General features: G+C 38.5%; 1 protein-coding gene across 3 annotated transcripts in view; it reads right to left on the bottom strand.

Annotated features, from left to right (window-relative positions):
* The window catches only part of USP46 (ubiquitin specific peptidase 46), a 33,266-nt gene that overhangs the window by 12,194 nt on the left and 1,235 nt on the right, over positions 1–19,837 (bottom strand). The window contains exons 1-6 of one of the 3 annotated variants that reach the window (XM_051618382.1): positions 19,024–19,041; positions 8,021–8,101; positions 7,287–7,370; positions 6,977–7,190; positions 4,501–4,730; positions 158–234 (exon numbers count right to left, since the gene is read on the bottom strand). In XM_051618382.1, coding sequence (XP_051474342.1) covers positions 158–234; positions 4,501–4,713 — 290 coding nt within the window. In that variant the 5' untranslated portion in view covers positions 4,714–4,730; positions 6,977–7,190; positions 7,287–7,370; positions 8,021–8,101; positions 19,024–19,041. Of the gene's footprint in view, positions 1–157; positions 235–4,500; positions 4,731–6,976; positions 7,191–7,286; positions 7,371–8,020; positions 8,102–19,023; positions 19,042–19,837 lie in introns of those variants that run through there. The other 2 variants (XM_051618380.1, XM_051618381.1) reach the window with 2 other exon arrangements.

The raw sequence follows: 19,837 nt of genomic DNA, 5'->3' as shown, positions 1-19,837 counted from the left end.
TGATTAGAGGAAAGATCCAGTTTATAGTCTGTCTTTCTTCTGTTTAGGAAAAGCTCAAAACCCAATGTTATTTTACTTCTTTTTTATGTATCTACTAGACTTGGAAAATTTAGCAAAGTCAGACAGAACTATCTGCCAAAGAGATGTATTAGCTTACCTTAGACAGTGTGTAATTGATGTGTTCTGCTCCACATCAACAGAAAGGTCAAGAAAATCTTCATCTTTGCTACTAACCTGTTGCAAAAAATATAGATGTAAAATGGAGACTTAGTAAAACACCAAACATCTGAATGCTCTTTATATCTACGTGCAAAAGCTAATGATAGAACAATTTCTGCAGAAATAAATTAAACAAAAATAATTAATTACAATGCTTTTATTTACTTTTTTTCCAGTTCAGCGTGCCCATATTAGTAACTCTACCCGTCCAGCTTTCTTTTAATTTAACTTCTGTTCCTTCCACTTATACAAGCCCATCAGCCATGGGCTAGTGACCACAGTCTACTGTTCATTAAAAGGGGCCCATCACCCCCTCTGTTAGCTAGGACTGCTGCAGTGCATATCTTCCCTTGTTATGCAACACAGAATAGTTTATTATTTTATTGGAATTTTATTTACCCTTTGTATAATACATTACACTATATAATCACAGTTTGCTCCCTACATAATTATGTCTGCTATTAAGGATGCAATGAAGATATTTTCCAAATAAGCATCTGTTAAGAAATTTCATATTTAACCATGTAATGTTTTCTCTCCTTTGAGCATTCAAAAGACTGGCTTTATATTTCTGGTTCATACAGCTACATTTCTCCACTGAATATTATTCCTGGTTCTATTTTGATTAAAATATTAAAGGTAAAAATGGCAAAGTGATAATATTTTGCAAAATAATGTCAATTTTGCCAATGTTGGTTTTTTTTTTTTTTAGACAGGAGAAAAATTCTAGTAAAGGGTTGGGTCTTGTTTTGTTGTGTTTTTTTTTGTTTGTTTGTTTGTTTTGTTTTTGGTGTTTTTTTTTAATATAACCCTAAACATTTTCAGAATTACAGATCTTTATTTTTGCTTTGAAAATGATTTTTCACTTAGAGTGTTTAATCTTGAAGATGAAGTAAAAAAAACCCCAAACCTCTAAATGGATAATTGTTGTAATAATTCAACTGAGTCAAAAAGACTGCAGGATTACTTACTGTCCATGAATTTGGTCATATTCACAACAACCAATTATGTTTATAAAATGCTGCAGGAACACTTCGTATTTTGCCTCCTGTGACTGCATTTCCTTAGAATAACTAAATCAGATTACAGAACAGTTAAGTTTAAATCAAGAACTTAAGTGAAGGGTTGAATCCATTGTTCTGCCACAAGTCCCTCATGCTCAGATTTCTACCATTTTATGGATGTGAACATTCTGCTCTGCTTTCAGCTCATCCTTGTGTTACGTCAGGGATCCTATAAGTGTGGTGAATGCAGCCTGTATCAGTCCTGAATCCAGAGGAACACCTCTAGCAGGATGAATTTTAATGTTATCAAAGATGTACAGAGGCACAATGTGCACCGAATTAACATGAAGAGCAGTTCTTCAAATAAAACCCCTCCCTGAGACATGATTTGACCATCAGGGGACAGGAAACCACGGAACTGGCAGCAATCAACTGCAGTATAAACACACTGCTAAAGTATGAAAGATAGAGCAACAAAGCTTCAGAGAACATTATGTCTCTGCAGCTGGTACTACAATTCTGTTAGACACTGCAGATCAAGAAAGAGGTTAAATACTTTTAGAGGAAGTCTTTGGCAAGTACAGTGTTTTATCTGAATACCACAAAGAAGCTAGGAATTTTGTTATTGATTTCAGCACATAAAATATTTACTGAAAGGGGAAGATGAGCTAGTTGGAGCTAGAATAATAAGAGACCAAATTTAAAGCTAACTGAAAAATCAGACTCAGAATGCACTCTCTTAAAGTGAGAATTAGTACTGCTAGAATCTGAATGGTTCTTCATGCACTACATATAGATATTTTAGCAGAGGCACATTTTTAATCTACTGTAATATTTCCCAAAGATTTCAAGATGCAATAATACAAGAAAAAAAACCTGGAAAAGTATCCTGCATAGTATTTCTGCACTCACAGAATACTACAGACAAGCCCCCCTACAGCAGCAATACCTAGTGCTATTTTTTCCCATAAAGCTTGGTCACTTTGAATTATAAATACTGTATTGTGCAGTTTTCACAGACTCTTAGGGGTTGGAAGGGACCTTAAAAGACCATCTAGTCCAACACCCCTGCCAGAGCAGGATCACCTAGAGCACATCACACAGGAATGTGTCCAGGCGGGCTTTGAATGTCTCTAGCCAAGGAGACCCCACAACCTCTCTGGGCAGCCTGTTCCAGTGCTCTGGCACTCTCACAGGAAAAGTTTTTTCTGATGTTTACGTGGAACCTCCTATGTTCCAGTTAGTACCCATTGCCCCTTGTCCTATCACTGGACATCACTGAAAAAAAGCCTGGCTCTGTGGTCCTGACACTTGCCCTTAACATATTTCTAAACATTGATGAGGTTGCCCCTCAGTCTCCTCCAAGCTAAAGAGACCCAGCTCCCTCAGCCTTTCCTTATAAGGGAGATGTTCTACTCCCTTAATCATCTCTGTGACTCTGCCCTGGACTCTTTCAAGCAGTTCCCTGACCTTCTTGAACTGAGGGGCCCAGAACTGGACACAATACTCCAGATGTGGCCTCACCAAGGCAGAATAGAGAGGGAGGAGAACCTCTCTTGACCTACTAACCACACCCTTTCTAATGCACCCCAGGATGCCATTGGCCTTCTTGGCTACAAGGGCACATTACTGGCTCATGAGCATCCTCCTGTCCACCAGGACCCCCAGGTCCCTTTCTCCTACACTGCTCTCCAGCAGGTCAGCCCCCAACCTGTACTGGTACATGGGCTTGTTTTTCCCCAGATGCAAGACTCTCTACACTTGCCCTTGTTGAATTTCATCAAGTTTCTCCCTGCCAAACTCTCCAGCCTGTCTAGGTCTCACTGAAAGTCTTTGCTGTTACCCAAGGACACATCCTGACTTCAGTACCGTTTGTTTGAGGAAACACTGGATAATAATTTAGAATTAGGCCGTAACTGTTTAAAGAAGCTTGTCAGTTAATTCTACCCTTTTACTGATTTTAACTTGATGTTATGACTTGGGATTTTATAATTGAAAAAAGATTAAAGAATTAATTTTCAATATCTCTTGCATGTTTTCACTTATACACGCTTGTTCCAAACTTGGTCCAACTCCTTTTTTCTTGTTGACTGTCACTGTATCTCTTCTTTTTCCCCTCTTTGACCCAAATCCCTGGAGAATTCATATTTTCTTAGAGTACAGAGCTATTCTCTGTGATTTGAAATATCAGAATGTGTTCTTTTATACATCCAGTAAGACCTCAGTAGGGTTTATTTCACGTAACTAAAACTGCCTGAAGTTGGCTAGTTGACCTCAGCCTGCTGTCTGATGACATCTCCTTTAGGTATCTGCTCCCATCTTAATGCAGATATTCTAAAGCTGTACTTTCTTTAGAGGCAGTCCTTGGTACCAGTACTGGTCTGAGTAAAAAAATATATTCTTAGGCCAGATGAGTTTGCTGGCCCAGTTCACAGCATTGCTGCACCAACAACTGCAACAGCTCATTAACACCATGGGGATGGGACAGGGTGTATGGAGCAGAATACCTGACACTGCTAAAAACTCTCTGCTTCAGGAAGCAGCCTACAGACAGATGGAGAGAGCTCCCTGCAGAAGCTCCTTTGCAATCTCCATCATCTACAGAAGGAGCTGAGAAAATTACCTTTTACAAAGCAAAGGTTAGGTGAGGTTATTCCAACCTTTTTGGGAAGTCAGTGTCACTGTTCTGCCCCAAACAGATTTTTTCCTGCCTGTGTTACTCTTTCACATAGCAACCTCACCATTTTTTTTTTTACCTTGAAGTTGAAGTATGTAATTGAAAATCACAGAAAATGATAGGAGACTTGCAATCAGGTTACCTCACTAAAACTAATTTTTACTCATATTTCAAACATAAGAGACTTAAAATTGACAGCATTGTCCAGAAAATATTAGGGAGATAAAACATACGGTTTGTTAATAACAAACCATCTGTATGCCAGTTACATTCTAGCACAAATTCATCTTAACATTTCACTTATTTATAGAATAATGATGTGAATATCTTCTCTCAAAGTTACAGTAATAAGAGTATTGATTAGCTAGCAAGGATTTTATCTGTAGAGATAAATATTAGGACAGCAAAACTTGGCATAGTTAGCCAAGTAATGCTTAGAAAAACAGATTTTTAGAAAATAATATACTCACTTCGAGAAGTAAAGTCTACAGGAATATCCACAATTCTCAGATGTCTGAAAAGATTCATATATGTATATATATAAAATGTATCTATCAATTAATGGCAACAATTAAAAAAAAAATCTATCCCAATGCTTACGGTTTCACAGTTCAAACATCTAGTTTCGTTAGTCAGTGTTCCCTGAAAAATCTCATGCACCCAGGTGGGTTCTTGTTTGTTGTTCTCTTCAGCTTCATTCATGTTGCCATTTTTCAGTTTCCCGTTTTGTTTTTCCTGTTTCTTCTCCTCCTGCAAAATGTCTGCGATGGTGTTGAGAAGGTAATTTAAAAACTCATGTGCATCCTGCTGCATGTAGTTGTCAAAAAGATCTGTGAAGAAGAGAGTTGAGATTTCTATCCCAGTATATTCTCAGGATATCCTTTCCTTCAAGAAAGAAAACTAAATTCATTATTTCTTTCCAAATACATGCACTGGCCCTTGCAAAATACTTAGAATCATGCCAAAGAAGAGCAGTTTTGCAGTCATGGTGGCCTCAGTGAAGCTGCTCTGGGGCAAGGCTTCATCTCACCTCACTTCAGCTGCCTGAAAGGTTTCACTGTTTGGAGCTGGTTGTGTAGGCTCCCACTACAGTCAATGGAGAAAGTAAGATAGTGACTCATCCTAAATTAATTGTTTAGACTAGATACCTCACTTTAGGCAGAACTGACTCCCACACATATATTCCAAGTCCCTTAGACACCTAAAGACATCACAGAACTTGGACATAAGACCCACGACTGGGGAAACTGAAGACATTGTATGCTGACACAGACTAGTGCACTGTGGCTGGGATGGAGTTACCTTTCCTCACAGCAGCCCATACATACTGTGCTTTGTACCTGTGGCTAGAAGGATGTTGATAATGCACCCATGTTTTGGCTATTGCTGAGCAGTGCTTGGGCAGCATCAACTGTCCCCCACTCCTCCCTCCTCCCAGGGCTGGTAGGCTGGGGGTGGGCAAGAGGTTGTGAGGGGACATAACTGGGACCCAAAATGGCCAAAGGGATATTCGAAGCCATGTGACTGTGTGTTCAGCAATAAAACCTAAGAGAAAGGCAGGGCAGGAGGCAGGTAGGAAGCATTCATTATTAAGACATTTGTCTTCTGAAGCCTCTCAAACACATACCAAGGCCCTGCTTCCCAGGTAATGGCTGGAAATTGCCCGCTGATGGGAGGTAGAGAGTAAGTCTCCTTTGGTTTTGTGCTGCTTTTGCATGTGGCCTTTGTTGGATTTTTTAATTAAACTACCTTTAACTCAACGCCCAGCTGCTTTAATCTTATTTTCTCCCCCTGTCCTGCTGAAGAGGGGAGTGAGAGACAGGCTTGGTGGACATCTGGTAGCCAGCCAACTTTAACCCACCACAAGTAGTAACCCTAATAACACCATCTAGAAAAGCTCATTTTTCACACACAAGTCTGATGAGCAGAGACTTGTCCTCTGCAATAAGAAATGCTTGCAGGGGGAGGGGAAAATATCTCAATGGTGATTTAGTGCACACTTCTCCAGTGAAGGCTTAATTTGCCCACTATGTTGAAAAAAAAAAAAAAAAATCTGTGTACTCAAAAAATGTATATTTTTATCCCCCTGCTCCTGAAAAAGCTCATGTGTATTTCCTCAGAAAATATTGCACAGATTCTTTGGCTTTGCAGTTTCTAGCCTGGACACATAAGCTGGTTAATACACACTGAGTCTGGTCCTAATTAAAGAAAGCTAAAATCATAAAGTCCAGCCCCTAAAAGTGATCCCCAGCCATGTGGGGGCATTTATCACTAGATGACTCAGAGTTGACTTTATCGCACTTTCAAAAGCCTGCTCTGGAATGAACAGTCTGCCCATTTATATGCTGTCACCAGGAAGCAATTTCTTCCAGGTGTTTGACTCATATTTTGTCTCTTCATTCAAAGCTCCCCTGTTTCTAGGCATACCACCCACATTGATATGAATCCAGGCCAAAATGGAGCTGTGTGGAAGGCTTCCTTATTTCAAGACATTCCTCATATCCCTGAGGCAGAACTACTACAAGATTAGGCATATGCTGTGGCCAACCTAATGCTCAAAACGCCTGATGCTTCACAGAGTAAGACTGTGTCCACTACTTCTAAGAACAAGAGCAGCAGTTGACATGTAGTCCACTGAACATGCAAAGCTACCTGTCCCCTCCAGAGTGTCTTGGACTAGTGGTGCCTGAAGCAATCCTAAGTCACACAGTTTATATACCACCAATGTCCTCAATGTTTCTCTGTTCCATAATCCACAAAATAAAATTTAAAAATTACAGCATAGTGGCACCCTATTCCCAGCCTTAGCTCACTGTACACTGTGGTCTGTCCCACCAGGCTGTGCATACATCATTAATTCATACACATCTGGGAACTTACTAAACCTAGTATGGTTATTTCAAGCATATCATGCACACAGATAATAAAATATTAATATCTAAACCCCAAAGAGTACTAAAAGCAATTTACAAATCTAACCTGAACATCTAATTAACATCACCACATCGCCCAATATTTAGTTATACTTTCTTGATCAGTGCATGAATGACCAAGAGGATTCCAGTTTTACACTTACCATTCTCTTTTCGTAACCTTGATATGAACTTCTTTGGTGGAATAACACCAACTTTCTTCTTCTGAGTAGCAATACTGTGGAAAAGATCTGCCAGGCAAGTCAAGAGATTTTCCTTCTTTTTCTGTTGGGCCTTGTATGATAACACATTTTCCCGAAACGGCCGGCAAAAATACAATGCCTGCAGCACGGAGTTACAGTAGCAGGTGTTCCCAAACTGCCATGTAAAATTAAAAACAATCTTAGTCCCTGTGCACCACTATAAAACCAGTTGCTTTGTTCAACTTCTGGCTTGTGTGCTCCTGTCACGTACCAGTTGTTTTGCTGTGCAGCTGCTGTAGAAGTGTATTTTCACACCCACTCGTGACACTTCACCAAAAAAAGCTGCAGTGTTGTTCTAAATTAACAAGGACACAAAGCAAAAGTTTCCACTTGCGAGAGATATTTACTGTAGTGGGTCTTGTTAAGCTTGTTTCCATACATAAATATACGCTGGCTGGGCTCTATCTTACTGCTCAGTAGCAGAATAACTAATGTTTTAAATGGAAAAAAAAATTACTAGATCTGTTTTATTTATACGGAAACAAGCAAGGAATTAAACAGTCTTCTCACTCATTCTCGCCATAGATACAAAAGCTCCTCCTAAGAGAGTAACCAATGCAGACTGCCATACCCAGGCTTGTACATACTTCTATCACTTCCCCCTCAAGTTTCATAGCTAAAATAGGCTTTTAACTTCATGGAAGTTTAAGTTCTAATCCCTAGAAACATTCATAGAAGAGTAAACCGTTTTCTCTGGGGGTTTAATGAAACTATCATCAACATCTGATACAGTTTTGCAAGCCATTTTTGCCTAAAATTGGAATGTGAGCATCACTTTTTCAAAATAAGACAATGCAACATTGGAGCAGGCTTGGGGGAGAAAACAAAACAAAAACAAACACTCAAACAAAACCCCAAACAAAACCGCAAACAAACAAATCAAAAGTCAGGTAACACAAAAGCCATAGTTCTGTATCTGGTTTGCCTACTGAAAGCGGTACTTACGTTGACCAATCCAAAGTAGTGTTCATTGATTGGAAACTGCTCTGGACCAATATCTTTTTCCAGAGCAGAGGCATTGGTGCCCTGTGAAAGAAGAGGGAAGCAATTGTTTAGAATCTTAATATTCTAAAATAAAGTTATGGAAGCATCAAGACAGAATCTCATTTTTTCCTTTCAGCTACAATTAGCCAAGCTAACTCTGTCTTACTATCTATCGGGCAAGCATGACAGTCACATGAGCCAACAAATATATTTGCAGTTCTAGGTAGTGGAGTTGGCCTGACCTGGACATGCTAGTAATGGTTGACTAGAAGTGAACACATCACAACAACAGTGGCTCTCCCCACACCCACCTCCACCTTAGTTTTACTGTGTATATGAACAGCTGGATCCCATTACCTTCTTGCCTCCTAAAGATACTTGTTGATCTTAACCAAAACCCTTAATTTTATCTTGGATAAACCAGTTCCTAGATGTAAGGCAGGTTTTCTAAGCATTACTGAAACTTCTCCGACTCCCTTCTGATTTGTCAGCAGCCTTTAACAACACTTGGGCTCCAGACTGGCACCCAGTTCTAGGAACAACATCACAAACATTAAAAACAAGTGTAATATGTCTGCCATTTTGTCCCATCTAACATCAGAGGGTTACATCTCTTAACCACTGTCTCAGTGTGGCAAGTGACATTCGGCTGTACCTTCAACAGCAAAATTGCTTTCATAATTACTGGTCAGTGAAGTACAACCACTATATTTGAATGTTACCTGTAGTTTTGCTATATTAAAATGCCAATTTGAAAACAAGCTTAGATTACCAAGCAAGCGAGACTGGTGCAAAAGCAAATGTCATCAATCCTATCCATTCCACAAGCATATAGCACCTCACAAAAAATACTGTATTTGTACAAGTATTCCCTACATACATTTATTCAAGACCTATCAGTCAGTAAATTTTAAATCTGCATGATAATTGTTTTACTAACATCATATACTTATTTCCTTACTGAGCATGCTCTGCAGTGTGAAGAATCATTATATTATGCCTTAGAATTTCCACCACACAAGAACAGCACAATTGGTTGACTTTCATAAAACCATGTAAAATGTCCCTGTAAACATGCCAACACATAAAATGTCTGAAAATTTCTGGAATTCCCTGTGTTACTGAGGTTTGTTCAACATATAATTAGCTCAGAGACTTCATCAGCTAAAATTTTCAAAATTACTGGTAATCAAATGTAATAATTCTGGTGTTCTTTCCTTGTCCCCTTCCCAAAGCCTGATCTATGCTTCCTTACTATACCTACCATCACCCCTGCTTGCTATATTAGATTACTATTTCATGTCAACTCATCAAAATAAGAGTATTCTAGTCAACAGAATCAATGATGTGAAGCTCAGTACACATCCTCTCTGAGAATTTGCAAGCCTTCAAAGTAAAACAGCTTCTTCAAGTTGGCTCTTCCAGAAAAGCTCCAAAGATTCTGTATTTCATATCCCCTTATCAGATCTCTTCCAGTCTCTCAGTTTCTCTCTCACACACAGCTCATTGCTCAGACCATGTGTTTTGATTTCCCAGACATTCCCTTTGAGACTGAAGTACTTTGCCTGCACAAGGCTCCATGTAAAGCTTAAGGGTACATTATATGTCCTCACTGAGCTCTGCTATACCTCAGTGAGAAACTTGGGAAAACAAGTGATCTATACAGAGCAATTATTGGCTACCTTTCAACAGAGGTGACAGTGTGATAATTGTGTAAGTTCCAAATGAAGATAAGTTTCTTTGCTTGGAAAGTCAGCCTTGCCAAAGATACACAGATTCAGCAAAGCACCCAACTTTTGCATAGGAAGGAAATTGATGTGACATTTGCCTATCTGATATTAACAGTGGAGCAAACAGCCACTGTTACCCTTGAATCTTGTCTGATAAAAGAAAAACATGCCTACTGAACATTAATGCAGCTTCTGAGGAAAACCGTCTTCATATTAAATACTCATTGCACTGCAAAGCAAAAATTTTCTTCAATTACACTTCTAGTGTTCAAATCAAGTTCCCTAACATAAGAATTCCGGTTTTTGCTGGAAGTGTTCTCCACAAAGAAAAAAATTCTCCCTCTGGAATTAATGGAAAATAATATATCTAAAAGGTTACCTCCTACTCTTTCATAAACCATAGGTTTGTGTATACTGTTAGACAAGTAGAACATAAGTATAAGAATGTAATGCTAACTAGTTGCTCCTACATCACTCATTTGCCTTTCCTCCAGGCCAGAGTTTCTTATTTCAGATGCCAGATGGTTTGCCAAATTCTTTCCGGCCTTTAAACTGTCTTGTGAATATTGTGAGAAAGAGCAAGAATCAGGATTTACCAAACAAATTATCATTGAAATCCAAACAAATCCATGATGTTCACTAACTGATCTTCATATAAAAACTATACTTTGCATAGAAATTTCCAAAGTGCATGCTGTTGAAACACCATCTGCTTAGTAACAGCTCATCATAGAGCTTTACCTCTCCAAAATCAGGCCTTGGCTTTTGCAAAAAGAAAACAAAGCACTGTATGCAGGTTTCCCAATAAAATAGAGAGTATAAAATCACTCTTTGGATAAGTTGACATAACTCCTGTGGACTTCATTAGGAGTTTTGCCTGCTTATATCAAGGGAAGTTTCAGTCTGGTTTATTTTAAGGTCTCCAAAAAGATACTGCTAAATTCACAGAAAAAGGAGAGTAGGAAAACAGGTAAGAAGCACTGAGACTTAATATTTCAAAGCAGGATGTATTTCTTACATGGAGAAAAAAAAGTGTAGAAGACTATTTAGTAAAGTCAAACCATACCATGTTGCATATGTATTACATGTTTTGCATAGGAAATCTCAAGAAGCAGTAGGAATGATGGAAGGAGAAATGACTGGAAATTTTTCCAACCAAAATATACCAAAAACTGTACATCTAAGCCATGTTTAAACTGGAAAAGATAAGCTATTAGAGATGTGTTAAAGGCGATTTAGAACTCAGTTAAAACCAACCATAGAATATACAGAGAACAGGTTAGCCTGTTGTGGTTAATCTACAGCAAAAATCGACCATGACTACTTAACATGGTTTTAAGCATGATTGTGCTTGTTCTCACTCCCAGCAAGTCATGTTGGTCCCTTCTGCAGTGAAAACCTGCTCAAACATTTTTAATGCAATCCATTCTGTATAGGTTTATAAATGGTCTTGTGCTTCAGCTAGGAGAAATATCTTATTGTAGCTGAATCTAATGTAGCTTCACAAAAAACCAAGAGTGGCAGTGCAGCCACAGAGCCTGAAATGAAGAGACCACGTAAGTCAATGAACTGGGATCTGGGACTATTAAATAAATTCATAGCATGGCATGGAGACCATAAAGAAGACTGGCTCCTTCTTCAAAGAATACACTAACGAAAGAGAAGCAACAAAGTGATTGCTGTGGCCAGATCTTATGAGAACTAGGTTGATGTGAAAACCTCTACTAAGTTTTACCACTTAATTAAACAATCAGTATTCAGTCCTTATAAAATGGCAATGACATACAGTTGGAGACATAGTCAAGCAGGGGTCAGTTCAGGCTAAGCCAAGATTTCTACCACAGCATTGCTCCAAAAACATTCTGGCCATATGACCTATATTTTTTTCTCTTGTTATTTCACTCTAGGCCCTCCAATGGATAAGTCTGCCAGTTTTCTTTTCAGCTGAACTTTCTGATAATGTTGCTAAGAGTTTAATTTGTGCTTTGAATCACATGAAACAGATTAAGAAAAATCTCCCCTGTTCCTTTGCACTTTATCATGTAAATAAAATAACTGTAGGGGGAAAAAAACACCAAAAAGACATCAGATTAGATCATTAAATTACATGTAGCAAAATAACCTAAATACAATGATTCTGTGTAGGATAAGAAGTGGAATAAAGCTAACATGAAAGATACAGCAGAGGACAGCAAATCAGACTGGACTTTCTAGTGTGATAAAGCTATAAAAAATGGCCCTGAGTTTCTAGAAATATGCATGTGCTTAATTTAAAGTAAATGAGTGCAGTAATTAAATTAGGATTTTCGTAAGTCAACTGGAAAACCTCCTAAACAAACAGAAACACAGTATGAATAACCACCAAACAATAAAATTCAAAGTAATAAATAGCAAGAAATATCTTGTTCACAATTAAAAAAAAAAATAGTGAAAACAGAAATTTAACAAATATATAAAGAACAAGTGATCAATGAAGAAAGATGGCTCATCCAAGAAGAAGGGCTTCAGATCATATACAGCTGTAAGCTAGATTTTATTTCTTAGTATTCAGGGAAAGTTAGAGCCGTGTGCTAGAAATAGACTTGTTTCCTGAAGGGTGAAACTGAAGACTTTAGACAAACTAAGGGTGATATTCTGGGCTGGTAGAAGAGAAATTAGAATTAAAATAGAAATGCCTTCAGGGCCAGGCAGCCTGAGTTTCAGGATTTTGGAAAGCACAGCATATGGGAGAGAAGGCAAAAAGAAAAAGAAAGATGCGGAAGGGCTCCTGGCCAAGAAATGGCAGCGATGAATAACTGAAAAGAGAGGAAGCAACTGCAAATAAAATCCAAAGTTAGCTCCCAGAAGCAACACAAAGAAAACAAGAGAAGAGCAAACAATACCACACTCTGCAGTATATATGCAACTGCTTTCAACAGACACATCACCTGTGAAGTTGGACTTTGACTGTCCTCAGGGACAACCTCAACTTTCAGAGAGATACGGGGAGTACCTACAACAGTTGAACCAGCCTTCTTCCAAACTCATAGGTATTAAATGTCAAACCTGAAATGTTTCTGTGTAAAGTGTTAAGTCCCACAAGATGGTTGAATTCAACCAGATTAGCTTTTTTCTTCTTTCTGCAAAGAAATGTTTTATTGTTCCTTCAGCAGAGCTATTTTGGGTCTCTGTTACCACAAGATAAAAGAGGAAAGAGAGAATGCTATGAAAGACATAGGGCATAATAATAAACAGTAAAAGGACATTGTCTGACTGAAAAACCAGAGTGTACTCATATTTTTAAAGGAAAGGTGATTTAAGACAACATGTTTAAATAAATTATTTTTGCGCATTTTTTTCAAAGAGTTTTCTATTCAATAAGGCAAATTATAAGACCTTGAAAGGAAATGTCTTACTTGTTTGGGTTGGGTTTTTTTTTGCTGGATGCACTGAACTAACTCTAATGACATATCTAAGTATTAGCTATACCATAAATAGCTCCAGCTCTTTATTGTGTGGTTACCAGGAAATTAATATAAATTAAGAGGCCTGAAAACCTGAACCACTTAAAATCTTGGACAAAGCATTTCAGGCACTCAGTCTTATACAGCTTCAAAACAGTTGGTTTTCTCAAAGCACAAAGCAACCAAGTACTGAAAGTTAGGTTCTAGTCAAGTGTTACAAGCCCAGTATCTAAATCCGTAAGTTGTTTTTTCTGAAATATTGACCTTTCAATTTTCCATGGTTAGACAACCTTTACCAAACTGCAACTCAGTATTCTTTCATTAGTCTGTTTCTGTTCCCAGCTTAATTTTTCTTGGTGGCACTCAGGCTTTTGCTGGAACAAGTAGCAAAAGCTTTTTTTTTTTTTTTTGCCAGTTTCCTTCTTCAGAACACGTAACCTCAGGATGGCCTGAAGAGAAAAAAAGACTGAGGTTTGCATGCAGACCATAATTTCTTCAATAACATTTTTGTCTGGGCCACCCAGAGTGTATACACTGTGCCTCAGAGCATTCTAAATGCAAGGCACCTTCTAGACTTCATCACAGCTGCACCAGCTGGTGTACTCTTTGATAACCTGGAGACAGAAGAAAGAGTATCTGCATTAAATTTCAATGTACGATGAGATATGAAGGTTGCAGGTATGTTGCAGGACAGGTTTCAAATCCAAGATTATTTTTGACAATGTTTTTCTTTGAGAGAAATGCCCTAAAACCTGTTGAAATTCAGCTGAGACAAGTGCAAGACTCTGCACATGAAGAGAAGAATCACCTGTACATGTACAGAATGGGAAACAGCTGACTAAGGTAGCAATGCTTAAAAAAAAACAACTAGTAATAAAAAGACTCTAGATAACATCATGCAAAATAAGATTAATAAGCATCAGCTATGCAGTGCTATTTAAAAAAAAAACCAAACAACAACAAACAAACCAACAAACAACTAATATTGACAACATAGTAGCAGTGTTACAAACTGAAGTTTACAAAGGTCTTAAAGTAACTTTCATGTATAACTTCTCACAGTTAAGACATCAGATGGGACCTTCAGACCAACCTTATGTCCAGGTTTGGGCACTAGGTTTTTAAGAAAGATTAAGATAACTGGAGAGTGTCTGAAGAAAGGGCAGAAAAAAAATTAAAAAATCAACCCTAGAGAAAAATTATCTGTAAAAAAGGGTTGAACTTGGTTGTATTTCATAAGACAGAAAAGGCTGAGGCAGGGTATGACAGTATTTTCAAGAATATAGTTTGTTACAGAAGGGAACTATGTTCTTGACCTCAAGGGTGGACAGGATGAGAAATGCCAAGCTCAAATTACAGTAATGCAGATCCAGGTAAGACCTTAGGAAACATTTTAGTCCTAATGACACTGAAGCATTGTGACAGACTGCCTAGATGTAGTCACCATCACTGGAAATCTAAATTTAACAGGCATACATCAGAAATGTTTACCAAAGGGAATTCCAGTGGATAGTTAGGGACTTCATTGCCCTAGGAGAGTTTAGATGCAACTATTACTAGGTCATTAATTGTGAAATCAGATTAAATAACCACAATACACAATATCAAATAATGGCTGGCTTGAAACCATGAGAGCAGCAGCCTTCTGAGCAATATCTGAGCCTACCCAGGAACGTGCTTATAATGGAGCTCTGATGGTGGAGATGTGAGCTCACCGATACACTGTTAAGAGTACATAACATACATGAATGTATATAAGTGTATCTATCATAACAGCCAGCCAAGAACAGCCTGTTGAGGCTAAGGACTTTGCTGACAGCTTCTCTGACTGGCCATGTTTTACACTCCACACACTTCAAGCCCATCAGAACCTCACCTCCTGCATGGCACGTGCCAACCACACACAGTTAATCAGGGTCCAGAGTTTGCTTTTAATGCCATCTCTTCACAATTCAGACTCACTCAGCCCTGCTGAGCTGTAATTAAGAGGTTCCTTTATTATGGTACTATAGCCACTGCTTTGCTCCTAATTCAGCAACTTGAAGCCAAAGACTACATGCATCTAAAAGACATGCTGTAAACCACACGCTTTATTCTTGAATTGTCCTGTTGTGCTTATCTTCTAAACAGGTAGTAAATGCATGATACTCACTTTGGCTACACAAAAGGTATTCATGCAAGATAAGCCTCAGTTATTAGTCCAGGTTATACATTGGAAATTATGTATTAGGGTGTTTCTCACTTTACATATCCTCCTCTATCCAATAAAAATTATTTACCAAGGAATTCTGTTTATCTTTTGATTAAATGGCATACTTTCAGCTTGTCAATCTAGTACCCATTTGTCAGCCATACTCTCCAGTTTCTCATTGCTTCAGAAAGTTATTACAATAATGAGACTTCACATTCTCTATAGTTTTCATCTTTTTGTTTCTATATTTTCTATATATCGCATTGAAATTGTGCACTCTTGAGACCATGCTTCTAAAATTGTATTACTTGAACTGCCTGAAACAAATCTTTCAGATGCAAAAATCTATTTTCCTCTATCAGTCTAAATATGCCTTCAGATAACTGTTTTACTGTCTCGGCATGTATTATTCTGCCTTGATCTCTGTTGATGAGTTTTAAAAGTTGTGGAGAAATATACACTGCAGGCTGTCCAAATGAATAAATGTAGCTGAAAGTCATACTGATCAATTGTGTAATCCAATAATACTTTTATTGTAGGAAGAAGAATTTGACTATTTTTACAGCATTACACTTGTAATTTTTTTTTTCATGTCAAGCATTTTTCAAATCTATGTTTGTATTCTGAGTCCTCATCCTGCCAATGCCCTATATTCAAGCAAATACTGCAATGAATCTCTAAAATCATGACATTAAAAACAGCGAAACAAAAAAAAATCCAACTGTTATTCTTATTTGCTTCCTGAATGTATGGGCTCCCATGTTTTTACATTTTTCTATGCACTTTGTTCTAGGATGGTTAGAAACTTTTTTCATGTTTTTAAAAATGAAAGCTGAAATTCACACATATTCACATAAACCCTGATGAATGGTGTGTATGTTTTCCTGAAGAAAAAAACGCAATTGTTATGAAACTGATAGAGACTATGAGAAGAATGGGTAAAATGAAAAACCAATTAATAAAAACCAAAATTAACCTGAGGATCTGCAGCTTTCTTCCCAAAGGAGCAACTGTGAGATATCTCAGATGATACTTTGTATCAGAAGTGACTGAAATGTGTTCAGAATGCCCTATTTATTAAATAGACAAGGCACTCTGAAGTGCCTAGATTATTTGAAATAGTATTACAAAATTATGAAAGAAGCAATTAATGTCTCTTCTCAGAATACTAAAAGGTGTTCAGGAGAAATATGGCACACAGTGCTTGTTAGCCAACTCTGCAAAAATATATATCAATACATTCTGAAATGGTTAGATGTCCTTCACTGCACATGGCAGTAATATCCCTAGGCCACAGCTGCAGCATGAGTTTAACTCAGAATTCAAGGCTGTACCAAAAGTTCATCAAAGGGGAAACATATTGCAGAGGATTTCGGTAGGCTGGAATCTTAAAAGGCCAGCATGCCTATCTACCTTTGAACCAGCATCTTGTACTTGAGTCATCAGGTGATCTCACAGAAACAACACCAAAGAGGATTACAGCATTGTAGGGGCTAAAAGCACAGCCCTACTTTGTGTCTACACTCTACAAGGCTTACATGGCAACAGGTGTTGGTGTTCCCTCAAAAAGGGTTTCTTCAGTTTGTCTTACTTTTCTTCACATCTACCACACCTGCACTACATGAAAAGCTGATCATTGGCTATTTGCACACCTTCTTCTGGGGTGAATGTGGTGCACAGACTGAGTGGATGGGCTTTCCCAGTGCCTGAAAGGCACCATGTCCCACCAATTCCTTCAGGCACAGTTGTCTCCGTTCCTTCCACCCCAATAAAGCAAGTTTTAGCTCTTTGGTCTTATTAACCAAACAAGTGAATAGTAACTACTACTATTGTTATTATAATTAGGGAGATGAAACTGGTAAAAGACAATAGAGGAATTTTGTTTGATTCCAGAAGTTGTATGTTTGAATATTTACTACAAAGAAGTGTGCCAAGTGGAAAACTTGCATCTAACATTTTTGTCTTACTGATTAGCTCCTACTGTGTCTGCTTCTGCATGTGAGAGCTTATCTAGTTAATGTACTGCAGCAGATCTCTTTTGCAAGCAAGTTATATACTATTCCTGGCTTCCTTGCTCCACTACACTTGTTTTGATCCTTCCCAGAAAAGACAGAACCTCTACCATCTTCAGGACACAAAAATTACAACCTGAGATACAAGACATCAAACAGTTAATTAAATAGCAAACATGCATCCTAAAATGCTGACTAGCCGTGTTCCCCTGAGCTAAATTCATGCAGCTAAATTTAGTCTATTTTTCCCCTTCAGGACATGAAAGTACTTGGGCAAAAGACACACAAAACTTTGTCAAGGAAGTTCTACCATTGAAAACATATTCTATGTTGCATTCAAGAAGGACACGTATTTCAGGAACAATTCTTCCCACAGTCTCTCTCACCCTGCTCCACCTCCTTACCCTTCCCCCAAGAAAATCAACCAGCATCATCCATGTTTTTGCAAAAGCTAAGAAAAATTAAAAAATCTCTGTGAACACTCTCAAGTGTAATGGAATGGGAAAATATAAAGAAGTACAGAACCTTTTTTTTTCCATTACTGTGTTCAACCAAGTTAGAAAACTTAGAAACATATTATTATGCAGCATTATATATCAAAATACACTACCTAAAAGTTACGCAGCCATTTCTCAGTCCACAAATAATAAGTAGTTCAGTTCTTCAAGCACAATGTTATATGGTGCAGGAACGAGGTCTGGGAATTAACATCTTTGTCTGGCAAATCTCTACACATGACCTAAATCAAACTAGCACTGCAAATATTAAGGTTTTATAAAGGTAAAAGGTTTTCTTACATATCTCTAACCTTTCAAAGTTTCATTCTTAAGCAGGGCTGTCACATCTTGACTCTTGAATCCAAGCCTATCACCTTATTTAAGCAGACATCTTTTTGGAGGAGCCATAATGCAGTGTTGCCAGTACTTCCAAGAATGTATGTTTCTCTTACAGCCCCGAAGCCCTCTAGCCTTCTGAAAATCTCAGCTATTTTTTCCTAAAAGATCTTCTACTCCCTGTGGGTTATCCATGAGAGACTACATGTGACCCACACAACATCTCTAAAAGCTAAGTACACAGACCCCAAGGAATACCTAGCTTTAAAACATTATTGTTAAACCAACTTCACCTGCTGCCACAGTACTGGTAACACGAGCTAGAACTGCCTGGAAGAATGAGCCCTTGTTTGCCTTTTCTACCTGAGACCCTTCAATGTGTCTATTTCTTGGATGCTACTTTTGCAGGATACACTGGCAGCAGGGGCTGAGCAGCACACCATTAGAACCACCTCATCAGTTTTGCTGTGAATTTGTTCAGTCTTTGGGTGAAGTGTATTGTATACTAGTGCATCTGCCTAAAGCCCACAAAAGAAATCACAGAGCTCCTATTACTTTATGCCAATGCCAAAGTCTTACAACTGCCTAACAGTCTCCAGCTCCCCTTCATGCGGTGCTCTCTTACGCAGTCTGCAGGGCATCACCCTCACCATTCATCAGCAATAAAAATGTTTCCTAAACATTTCTTTGCAGCATCCCTGGCCCACAGGACTGGAAATTATTGAGAACAATGAAAGGTTTAAAAAACTACTTACTGTTGGTGAAGAAAGGTGAGCACCCAGGTTAACGTACCCCAAGTCTGTTTTTTGTATTAATTTTTTTTAACCCCAAATCCAACTCTCCTCCTCTGCATTTCAGAGCAGGTGTTTCAAAGGGAGGACTGAGTCTTAAGTCAGAACTATGTGTGGGATGTCCTGGGCATCTGGCTGGAAGCAAAAGAGCAAGCCCATTTAAGTGGAAGTGTGGACATGTGGAAGGGGAGCAAGCTTGCAATGTGTGCTCCCTCCCCCAGACCACTGCTGCTGGCCCTGCAGGAGCCAGGCCTCTGGGCCTGTGCCTGCTGCCTTACCCTAGAGGTAGGCTCCATTCTCCAGGGAAGATGAGTGTTATGTGTGGCATCACCAGCACAAGGCGTGCTGGGGCACCACGTGGAGGGAAGCTGGCAACTGCGTGTAGCTGCTCTTGAATAACCTGGAAATAAGGGGGGGAAATAGAGACTAAAACAACAAAATGTGCAGAAATAGGCTTCTCTTCTGTTTGCATTGGGGTGCTTAGCACACGCTCATTTCTCAGGCAAGGTTATTACTGCCTCACTGTATTCATAATCCTTTGACAGGCAAAGTTTGAGCTGTCCCTTCAACCCCCAAGAAGTCTGAAAAATCTAAACCGAATCAGATGCTCCAAGTTTGTTAGGATTAAAAATAAACCCAGGCACAATGCAGAAGGTGTCCTTTCAGCTGTTCCTGGGGCGGAAAGTGGCAAACTCTGAACATAATAAACAAAAATATTAATGTTTCCTTATTCCTTCCTAATTGCTTAGTCTGGTTTAGAGAAAGCTGTGATTCAAGA

Source organism: Apus apus, chromosome 4, assembly GCF_020740795.1.
Source record: "Apus apus isolate bApuApu2 chromosome 4, bApuApu2.pri.cur, whole genome shotgun sequence".
NCBI lineage: Eukaryota > Metazoa > Chordata > Aves > Apodiformes > Apodidae > Apus > Apus apus.
This window is presented reverse-complemented; position numbering and strand designations above follow the sequence as displayed.